General features: G+C 49.4%; 1 protein-coding gene across 1 annotated transcript; it reads left to right on the forward strand.

Annotated features, from left to right (window-relative positions):
• Positions 1-10225: 10225 nt before the first annotated feature.
• On the forward strand, positions 10226-11437 carry LOC135914548 (uncharacterized). The gene has a single exon (XM_065447459.1). It carries the CDS (start codon positions 10226-10228, stop codon positions 11435-11437), a length of 1212 nt encoding a protein of 403 aa, XP_065303531.1.
• The last annotated feature ends 546 nt before the right edge of the window (positions 11438-11983 follow it).

Genomic DNA, 11983 nt, shown 5'->3' on the forward strand with positions numbered 1-11983 from the left:
GCGGCCAGTAAAAGTGCTCCTGAACATGCTGCAGCGTGTGGGCGAATCCCAAATATCCGTGTCGTCATCATGCATGGCTGGTAGCGCATCATCTCGAAATCTTTTTTGGCCAACAATAAGGAAGCGAGCCCCAGTAAGCCATCGCGTATAAAAAACCGGCCACTGGCTTTGGTAATGTAATCCGCGACAAAAAGAGGTTCCAAGCTTATGTCGTTACTGTGCTCCTGTCGGAAAGCGGTAACAATATTAAGCTGAACAGATTTTGTCGTTGCATTTTCTGCTGCTCACTCGATAACCTGAGACGATTTAGCTTAATTTATTGCGCCCTGCTTCGCAGTACCGTCAGAATATGCAAATGACCTACGCTTGACAACTGCAACAGCTTCTGTCCGTGAATATCCTCGCCTCTGCAATAACTTTGGTATAGAATTATTTCAGAAGCTATTGCCGAGCGTTTCGAGAAAGCAGCTGGATAGCTTGATCCAAAAAGACAAGACCTTTGCAGCGACGTTGTGCCCTCATTAGGGGGATGACATTCGCCATGGGCGTGACAGCATGAACTTAACTTACAACCCCCTGCACTATAGCCAGAATGCGAACAGCTACGTCACAGAACAGAATTGGAAACGAAAGGTACAAGCGTAGTAACGAGCTGCCGCACTATCATTTCGATAGGCAGAAGGTACCAGCAAACCTAGTGATAACCGCACAGTGGTACCTTTTTCATCGTCTTCGAAGGGGTATGTCAGTATATAGCTAAGACGCCAAAAGCCGACACTTTATAAAAAGCATGTGTTGGGCTTTACATGCCACGGTCCATGTGATGCCTTTCCTACATGCTAAATGTGGCGGGGCAAAAGCGCTCACCGGAACAGATGCAAATGGCGCACATTCCAAGGTCTGCTACAAAGCTTCGATCTCCTGATGGCATACGCACCATTCCACATCTTCTAAATTCACGGACATCGCTAACTATCTGAAAGTGAAATGTCAATAACTTAAGCTCCGTCTGGAAAACGTCCGAGTTGTTCAGCAGGAAAAATCCGCCGCTCGACGACACCAGTGCCACAGGAATATTGCTAATGCTGCTACAGAAGAACGATGCCAAGGTCAAACCGTCAGACCGGTAGGAGGGCTAACCAAGAGCTGGGCCCACGAGAGAATTTACATGTCAGAGCTGACATAATTGCCTCAACAAGAATTAACGAACCAAGCTAAATGAGTTACACAAGAGGCGTAATCAACCAAACTCACGCAAGCAATCGTTGAAGAGGTTGCCTTAGCTTAGGCTTTCTATGTTATCGTTGCTGTTGTATTGACAGAGCTGTTGTTATTGTAGTCGCAGAAAAATGGCTCATACCCACAAATGAATCGACCAAATAGAAGGATTTGAAAACGACTCACGGTAAGTAAAAAAACAAAAAACAACAGATAAAATCGTTAGAGATCGTTGTGAGGCATAATAAAGAAAAATTTGCTCAGTGATCATGTCACCGCTTATTTTCAACTCTCTTCTTTGTCCTCTTTGCTTGATCAAGCTAAACACTGGCTACGATAAGCATATATATTACTGAAACATCAACTCTCTCACCAGAGCCATGACCGAGTTTGGACAACCACCGCAGGGGCTCGGTAGAAGGCGGGTTAGAGTAAAGCAATGCCCGCCACCGGTGGCACCTGTCGCCCAGGTTGGCTCCGATCCCGGGGGTCAAGGCGAGAACCCTACTCACTGGCCGAGCCGTGATTGGTTGGCTGGTGGGCTCGGTTCGGAACAGTGCCGCTTTTTTTTTCGCTTGAACAACTTTTATTTGCCCTCAATATTTGAGATTGCTCATAGCTTAGCATTCTTGCAGTGCCTTATTTTTTTACACCGTGTTTAATTTGTGGGGTTTTAAAGGAGTTTAACGGTGTTTCCTTTGCGAGAGCATAGCCAATTGGATCATTTGTCCGTCGCCCTCACCACACCTGCATTTCGCGAATCTGTTACAACTTGCCAAAAAAAGGTTGAAGAGAGCAATGGCGATCTTCCGTAGTGGGTGTGTGCTGTAATAGAGGCCCAACAGCAACATCGGGGGTGTGGTCTTTGCGCTGTCTGGTCCTGCTGGTTGCCATTGGCCCAAGCTTGATCCTCAGCAGTGTATCTCTGGTGGCACATAGCTTTGCTACAGCCTGTACACCAAGCTTCGAAACTCTGCGGTGTGCCCCCCATCTCTGAGCAGCATGCCTTCCTTCAACATAAGACTGCCTTCCGAAAGAAAGCAAATTCACGCTTCTGGACAAACTAGTTATCGTCACCGCGCATGCTGCAGGGCAGTGGAGACCACCCGTGGCTTGGACACATCAGTTGGCACGCCACGCCGTCAAACCTTTACGACCAAATGGGAGCGCGTGCGTACATCATGTTAAGCCTAATTTTCTGGTTGGTGCAGCGTGGTGTTTGCACTTGTACAAAATGCAGCCAGTCGTGTCCCGATTTCGATTCTTCTTGCACTCGTGACCTTCCCTGAAGTCTAGTATAAACTTCTTGGTATAAGTGTGCGTTCGATCACGTTGTTCCTTCCCTGCTCCTCCTACTCTAGATTGCAAATGGCCCCAGACGCATGCTTGAATGTATGTACCTATATTGCGTCGAAGATGCCGCTAGGTTGTCCTGTGTGACTGAACTTGAAACCGCTTGACAACGAATGACGACATTAACTGAAGAGCAGACAAGGACCAGAACTTATATTGAAGCTATATGCATGTTGGAGTAAAGAAACAAAAGTGCAGAAATACGTAAGAAGTGTAGCACAAGTTAAATACCAATAGAAATCGTGACTTGCTATTACGTATACTGCATGCCCAGGCCTCCCAAACAACTGCAGATTTGTGCGATAAATTCATGCTTCCACGTATTGTCCCCTCCCGTCATCCAAGCTTCTTAGGTGGCACGGGCAAGCTGGCGGAATTTTTATCCGTTTCCCTGAGCTCCCCTTCCAGAGGAGACGATTTTCAAACTCTCGCCTCCAGTAACTTTTGCAATATATAAAGAACAGAACTTAAAATATTACTATGAGATCAAGTTCTTACAGCTGGCCCATGCTTGCATGGGGTGGCAAATCCTGTTTCGTTAGCGAATGCTTATTTCCTTCTCTGTTAAAGGGTGCACGTCCTTTACAGATTCCATCCATGAAATCTGTAAAAACATTGTACTGATTGCATGGTTACATGAGTTCGCGCTACGTATCACAAGACTCTCGAAACGAAGCGGACCGACCACGAAAAGGGAGCGATCACGATCGCTAAATTAGACCGTAAGATCTTTACTAGCTGTCGCAAAAGCGTGGCAGACCAGCCGTGGTGGCTTAGTGGCTTTGTCATTGGGCTCCAAAGCCCGAGAGCGCCGGTTCGAATCCTGGCCGCGGCGGCCGCATTTCCACGGGAGCGAAATGCGAAAACGCCCGTCTACCGTGCGATTGCTGCACGTTAAAAATATCCGAGATGGTCAAAATTAGCCCGGTCTCCCCCGCTATGGAATGATTCATAATCGCGCCCTGGTTTTGGCACGTAAGACCTCGTATGTATAAATAAGACAATCCGTAAATAAATAAAACTAGCTCTGGCTCCAGTTCCCCATTATCGAGGTAGAGAGAGGCCAACACGGCACACCCGCCGTGGTTGCTCAGCGGTTATGGTGTTGGCTGCTGCACGAGGTCACGGGATCAAATCCCGGCCACGATGGCCGCATTTCGATGGGGGAGAAAACATCCATGTGCTTAGACTTAGGTGCACCTTAAGTCACCACAGGTGGTAGAAATTTCCGGGGTCCTCCACTACGGCGTGCCTCATAATCACAAAGTAGTTTTAGCGCGTAAATACCATAGTTTTTTAATACGACTCGTTTACTTGCAGACGCTGCCAGCTTCTTGAGATGCTCATACAACTGGTTTGGTTCAAGCAGAACGGTGACGCTGTCACCCGAAATAGGAGAACCGGGGCCGAACGTCCATAGCCCGTGGAAGTTATTGATGGATGGTCCTCGACGACTCCATCGATGGCTAGCTGCATTCCCGGCTCGAGCGCATGTCATGGCTGACCCGCGAAGACGATCAGATGCAGCTCCTGAGGCACCTGAGCGCTCGCTGCACTGCGAACAACTTGGTCATGGTCGTCAGGCTCATCAAGCACAACATCCGCATAAATTCAGGACCCAAGCACATCCTGGAGGCAATGCACCCGGACGCATACCAGCCGTTCCAGGCGTCTCGGAACCTGAAGGATGTCGTGAGGTGGCACCGCCGAGCGTGAACAATTTTCGTTCGTTTCGCTGAGATCGCGCTTGCAGAGGAGATGATTTTCAAACTCTCGCTATGGTAACTTTTGCTATAATTAAAAAAGACAACATCAGGTGATTACCTTTGAGATCAAGTTCTAGCAGATGGCCCATGCCTGCCTGGCATGGCAAATCCTGTTTCGTTAGCGAATGCTTATTTCCTTCTCTGTTAAAGGATGCACGTCCTTTTCAGATTCCATCCACAGGATCTGTGGAAAACGTCGTACTGACTGCATGGTTACTTGAGTCCTTGGTAACTTCCGCTCCTGAACCGACCTTGAACTTGAGTGGGATTCGATTCACGTGGACCCATACAAACTCAGCCTTTGCCTCATGACTGCTCTTGAAAGCATGCATCTCGATGGTATGTGACTGTCGCCTTAGCGAGCGCTGTTTGGCTAAGCAAACTGCTTCGAGGTGTCCTTTCTTTCTATGGAACTTGCAAACAGCTCTGTTGGCAAGACAAAATTTCCGCTCACGCTCTTCTCGTCCGCAGATGTGACACGATCTGCGAGCGCCGGCGAGGAGCGTTTCTCTTGATCCCACTACGCGCCATGCGTTCTATGTATATATGCTATTGTCCAATAAAGGTCTGGGCATTCCTTCAGTCAATTCAGCTCCGAGTCACTTGGGTAGAGGCCGCTAGCGCCTGCCAGCACCCTACATCGTACATGGTGTCAGAAGTGGCCACCGTTCGCTCTATCTAATGACGAGCAAGCAGGACGCTGCGTTTTCCGGTGTACCTGGACTCCAACAGCGATCGACATTCGACTTCGGCGACCCAAGTGCATTATCTACCTGGATTGATGAGTTCGGGTACTACGCCTACCCTAGAGGATTGATCGAAGCTACCGACGAGGTTGAGGTACGAACGCTTCTTTATTGCAGCGGTACCAGCGGTAGAGACCCGCGCCTCCTACCCCGCGCGAGTCTCTCCCGCTGGGACCGCTCGTTTCTCCTTCGGCTGCGCGTAGGCTACTACAACACGGCCGCCAGAATGCACAGACTGCACGGAAGAGGCAGCCCCGCGTGCTTGGATTGCGGCAAGGAGAAGACGCTTGAGCACCTTCTGCTCCGCTGCCCGGCCTTCGATGTTGAGCGCACTGCGCCCTTTGCATCATACCGTCGTGTGGGACTGCCCTGTGACTCGGAGGGAGCACTTCTCTTTCCGGCAGCCCACCCTTCCATTGTCAAGAAAGTATTTCCTGCCCTACTTGACTTTTGTTGTGAAACGCAGCTGACAGCGCGGCTATAAGCCCCGCATTGCTTCTTCAACCTTCTTCTTATTTTTTTTCCGCCATCTTTTCCTTCTCTCCCTGATCTTTTTCTCCCCACTCCCCTTTCCCTGTGCAGTGCTGTTGAGGTGTCCTCCTTTGAGAGACAGTTACGGCACTGCACTTCTCTCTTCCTCTCCTTCAAATGTCCCGACTACACACACTTTATGGCATGGGTGTTCAAGCTCGACACATGCTGGCATCTTTCAACTTGTCGGCCGAAGAAGTTCAGTCGTACAGTGTTGTTGAAAGCAAGTTCACCTCGTATTTCGTGCACCCGCTAAATGAAGTTCACGAAAGATATTGTTTTCAGAAGTACACGCATCAAGGAGACGAAACCATCCATTCTTTTTTATTCCACCTTGGGATACATCGTAAAAAGATGCAACCATGGCTCAGCGTTCATCGAGGACAGGTTCGTTCGAAACCGATTTATGGTTGGTTTGCTAGCAGCAGTTTATTGAGACAACTCTGCCATACTTCCGGCTTGCTGCTTGATAAAGCGCTTCTGCATGCACGGCTGCACGAAGATGACCAACGAGAAAAACGTGAAAGAAAAAGCCAGTTATCTGGGCCAGTCGCCGTTGATATAGCGAAACACTGGCCAACGAGAATGCAGTCACGTAATCAAGCGTCCAGATCAAGGGAAACGATCCTTGCCGGCGCGCACAGGTCGTGTCACTTATACGGACGAGAAGAGCATCAGCGGAAATTCCGTCCTGCCAAAAAAGTGTTTGCAAGTTTTGCAAATACAAAGGACACTTCAAAGCAGTTTGCTTAGCCAAACAATGCACGCAAAGCCGACAGTCACATGCCATCGAGATGCATGCTAGCAAAAGCAGTCATGTGGCAAAAGCTAAGTGTGTTAGGGTCGATGTGAATCGAGTCCCACTCAAGTTCAAGGTCGACACAGGAGCGGAAGTTACCGTCGTTCCAAGCACTTTTTCAGTAGTACCGCCGCGGCTCGTAAAACCGGAGGGCAATCTCACCGGTCCAGGAAATTGTCCTTTGAAAGTAACACCTAGGCTATAGTTCACAGCTACGTTGGAGTGGAAGAGCCGCAGCTGTGTACAGTCAGTATACGTCATGACTCCGCAGTCTACACCTCTGCTAGACACCCTGCTATCCTCGCATTAGGAGTCGTGAAGTTCATCGACGCTGCCCAGTAACCTGAAAAACAAGCCAGTTCTGCAAGCGACGCAATCCCTGGCCAGGACATCTTCGAAGGGCTTGGTACTGAGGGGAAGAGTACACTATTCGACTGAAGTCAAATTCCAGGCCACTTTCTCTCAGTGTAGCTCTCACAATTCCCACTTCTTTGTACAACTAGGTAAAGCAGGAGCTGGACAATATGGGAAAACTACGTGTCATCAGGGGCAGTAGGAAGCCGACGCCATCGTGTGTCGGTCTGGTCGCAGTACCGAAGGCGTCAGGCGACATCCGAATGTGAATGGGCTTAACGAAGCTCAACAAAGAAGTTCTCCGTGAAATACATGTGCTTCCAACGGTCGAATGGGTGCTCGGTAAACTGGGCGACGCCAAAGTGTTCTCGAAGCTGGACGCGACTGCAGAATTTCACCAAGTGCGGTGGCCCCAAGAATGCCAAGAGTATACCACATTCATGACACCATTTGGACGCTGCGGCTACTGTCGTCTACATTTTGGCTTGACTTCAGCACCGGGATATTTTCAGAAAGAAAGGGCTCGAATTATGGAGTGGCAATTGAACGTCATCAACATAATACACGCCATCCTGTTTTTTTGGCAAATATAGAGGAGAGCATGACTAGCGACTCGTGGAGGTTCTTGAAAGTCTAAACACAACCGGAGTTAAATTCAACAAGTCAAAATGATGCTTCGGTCGAGACAAAGTAGAGTTTCTGGCTGTGGTGATCGACACCAACAATATCTCGCCAGGTCCCAGCAAACTCGAAGCACGGCCCAACTTGGAGCCACCGAAGGACGTTGCCGTGGTTAGGCGGTCCCTCGGCATGGCTAATAATATTGGTCGTTTCCTGTCCAACATTTCGCAGGCAACCGCCCCTATTCGCGCCTTGCTAAGCGAGAAAAATGCATAACAAATTGGACCGCTTCAAGAGGCCGCTTTTAGTCGGGTAAAAGCGATGCTCACCTCGGACCTGTTCGTCGCTAAGTTTCATCCCGATTGTAATACCATTGTTTCATGCGACGCGAGCTCATTTGCATGGGAGTTGTTTTTCTGCAGGAACAACCGTCGGGCGGGCGACGCGTGGTAGCGTTCACATCCAGGTCGCTTACTGAAGCGGAACAGCGCTACAGCCAAACAGAGAAAGAGGCGCTGGCGGTAGCATGGGCAGTGTACCTTTTTACCAAGACGTGCTCCGCCTAAACTTCACTGTAAAAACCAATCACCAGGCGCTGGTAACACTACTTGGAAACGCTGACTTGGACACGATGCCCCCACGTATTCCAAGGTTTCACATCGAACTTATGCGCTACCAATTTAGCGTAGTCTACGTTCCTGGCAAAAGCTAGCCACTGCGGATACTCTTTCCAGGGCTTCGGATGAGAAGTCGTCGATCAGTATGGTGGATGGTGGTAGAGGAGTTTCTGGAATTTCAAGTTGCTACGGTCACAGACACGAAGCTGGTTACTGAAGATGATGTTCGCAGGGACCAAAACTGGACTGGGAATGCAATCAGTTCGTCAAATACTGCACTCAAGGCTGGCCTCGTCGAGAGAGGCTTTCGGAGGACCTCAAGAAATAGTGGAGCCATCGAGGTGATCTTTGTGCAACGGCGTCCTGCTAAAAGGTAATCGCTTTGTCGTTCCGGCTTTGCTGCAAATGCATACGCTCGAACTTATCCAAGAAGGCCACCAGGGAATTAACCGATGCCGTCTAAGGGCCCAGGATTCCGTACGGTGGTACGGACTTTCGCAGCAAATACGGGACAGAGTACCTCGCTGCAGACAGTGTGCAGTCAAACGAGCGCAAAGAAGTAACGAAGACTCCAGAGCAACCGTGGCAAGACGTAGGAATGGACTTGTTTATTTACAAGGGACACAATTACCTACTAGTTGTTAATCATCGTTCTCGCTACCCTGAAGTCATCTACATGCGAAGCACGAACTCTGAGGCGGTCATCAATCCAGTCAAAAGCAACCTTGCTCGTTTTGGCATTCCCGCAGTAGTACGAAGTGATAACGGACCGCAATTTCCTTCACATGCCTTTGCAGTTGTCGCGAAATGATATGACTTCCAACACATCCCCTCAAGTCCAAAATACCCGCAGTCAAACAGGTAAGTTGAACGGACGGTGCGTACGATAAATAATCGTTTGCGAAAGCAGACAATCTTTTTCTGGCTTTTCTGTCGTACCGAGAAACTGCTGGCGTCACAGGGTTCAGCCCAGCGCAGCTACTGTTGGGTCGCAGCTTGCGAACCACCTGGAGCTGAAGTGGCCTGCGCCCGACAATGTCAAGTGCCAAGACGAAGAAGTTAGGAGGTGGCAGGAGAAATACTTCGATCACCGTCATGCTGCGACCATCCTTCCTCCGCTGCAGCCGGCAGATGCGGTGTGGATTCGAGACATCAAGGATACGGCGTGTGTCCTCAGCCCAACCTCCAAGCCCCGCTCGTACGTCGTGGAAACACCCAACGCGGTTCCTGTGCGTAATAGGATGCATCTAGTGCGCTATTCAGACCCAACTATGAGCCAGCTCAACGAGCCAACTCGGAGTAAAAACCTCGAGCAGCTCGAAGGTCAGACCACAGAAACAGACGTCACGGCAACAAAAACGCCCCAAATCTCCAATGATTGGCGATTGAGAGTCACCAGGTTTGGCTGCTGAGTCAAGACTCCGAGAAGACTTGCGAAGGGTTTGATGTTTCTTGTGAGGATATCTCGGGGGAGAGATGCAGATGGTGCTACGTGTCATGCGTTGTTTATATGGTGTTGTGCAATAAAATTTGGACATCCGTTTGGTCAACTCGGCTCCGAGTCAATCGGAAAGACGCGGCTAGCGTCTCCCAGCACTCTGCATTGTACACTCTGAGTTTGCCGCTCGACGGCCCCACTGCGACATGAGTGTTGCTACCACTGCTACAGAACAACGATGCCAAGGTCAAACCATCAAGCCGGTAAGAGGGCTAGCGAAGAAGTGGGATATTGCCCACGAGAGAATTTATACGTTAGTGCTGACTTGATTGCCTCCAGAAGTACTACAGATGCAAGCTAAATAAGTTACATGAGAGGCCTAGTCAACCAAAACTCACGCAAACAATCGTTGAACGGGTTGCCGCAGCTGACGCTTTCTATGTTGTTGCTGTCGTATTGTCAAAGCTGTTGCTCTTGTAGTCGCAGAAAATGGCTCATGCCCACAAATGTACTGACCAAATAGAAGGATTTGAAAACGACGCACGGTAAGTAAAAAACAAAAACTAGAGATAAAATGACTACAGATGGTTCTGGGGCATAATAAACAAAAAAAATATGCTCAGCGATTACTTCGTTTATTTTCAACCCTCTTCTTCGTCCTCTTCTACTTGGCAAAGCTAAATACTGGGACAGATAAGTATATATAGTTCTAAAACATCAACTCTCTCACCAGAGCCATGACCGAGAGGAAGGAGAGGCTTGTTCGAACGGCCACGTTTGCGATGAGCTCCGCTGGAAACAGCGCATCGGCCCTCGGCCGAGGATCACACCCGCCTTCAACTACTGATTCCGGTAATTATAAAGTCGTTCTCCCTCGTCTACCGACTGGCAATACCGTTCTCAACTCAGTTTTCCTGCATGCTGACCTGGCAGGGCGGCCGTATCGGGCCCCGGACTTTCGCGATGCACTCCTTTCAGTGCTAAATGCAACTGATATCCTTGGCGCTGGACAATACCAGATGAGCCATTTGTGGTTAGTCACATGTGTCAACAGCATCGCGAAACAGAAACTTGTCGACAAAGGCGAGTTGCTGGTGAAGGGCCTCAAGTGCCTTGTGATAGACCCGGAATGCAAGAATATCAAGATGAAGCTTCTTTGGCTTCCCCCACACCTCGAACAGAGACGGATTGTTGAAGCGCTAGAGCCATATGGCACAGTGCAGTCCATCACGAGAGAAATGTGGCGGTGTGACGGCATGGAGGGCTGGCAAATGACTAATCGAGACGTAGCGTTCACATTGAAAGATGGGGTTTCTGCCAGTAATCTGCCACATCTATTGAGCATATACGGCCACCAGTGTCTCATCTTGGTTCCTGGCCGACCACCACTTTGCCTCCGGTGCAACAGAGTTGGGCATATCCGGCGACAGTGTAGAACACCGCGCTGCAGTAACTGTCACCGCTACGGTCACCCTGCAGATGCATGCGTCGGAACCTACGCCGACAAGCTTCGTGGAAATAGACCATCTGAAGATGACACCATCACCGATCATCTAATGGATGTGAGCGAAGTTGTGGATGCAACTGGCGAAACACTCCCTGAGACTCGTGGACAAGAACAGATTAAGCCGTCATCGGCTGAAATTAGCCTCAGCCAGAAGCCTGCGAGCGAGGATGAGGCTAAGGCGCCTGACGACGAACCAACTGTGTCATGGGCAGAATCGCCACCAGTTCAAGATCGCCCACCGTCAGTGGAATCTGGATCTACGTGCGAGGCAGCTAAGAAGCGTCCAGCGCCATCTGACAATCCATCGCCCTCGGGAAAGGAGGCTCGCGTTCCCAAAGTGTCAAAGTTGACAGAACCGCTCCGGGGAAAGCCTACTCCTGCAGATGTACCTTGTGTTAACGTGCACCAAAAGGTCCATAGCGCATCACCTCATCAAGAAGGGAGTGGTGCACCTCTGGAGCAGCGTTTAAATGCTGCACCTACATAGGTAATCATGGCGGGCGCTCTTCCCTTCCATTTTGGCACTTTAAATGTCCGTGGCTTACGAAGTAAGCGACGGCAAGTACAGCTTCTTCATTTGTTACGCAGTAGAAAATTAGATATTGCTGCTATTCAAGAAACAAAGATTGAATCCGACGAAAACACAGAAGTAGCTCTATCTCCCTTCCTGTCTGACTATAATGTTTGTGTCAGTCATGCAGTAGGCGTTTCCGCAGGTTGTTTGTTATTTGTTAGCAAACATTTACAATGTGATTTGCTACATTTGTTTACAGACGGGGAAGGGCGCCTAATCTGTTGCGATATTGATATCAGTGGCACGAGCTTCAGATTTGTGTGTGTTTATGCCCCGAACAAGTTACGTGATCGCGAGTGTTTCTTCTTATCCCTAGAACATCATTTCTGTACTGATCGTGCATTGGTCGTCTTCGGAGACTTCAATTGTGTATGTAACGCGCAAGATCGTACGTCACTGAAGCTGAGACGCGATCCAAGTAGTGATGCTTTGCAACGCCTGATATGTGATTATCAGCTT

The sequence above is a fragment of the Dermacentor albipictus genome, chromosome 8 (genome assembly GCF_038994185.2).
Source record: "Dermacentor albipictus isolate Rhodes 1998 colony chromosome 8, USDA_Dalb.pri_finalv2, whole genome shotgun sequence".
Lineage (NCBI taxonomy): Eukaryota > Metazoa > Arthropoda > Arachnida > Ixodida > Ixodidae > Dermacentor > Dermacentor albipictus.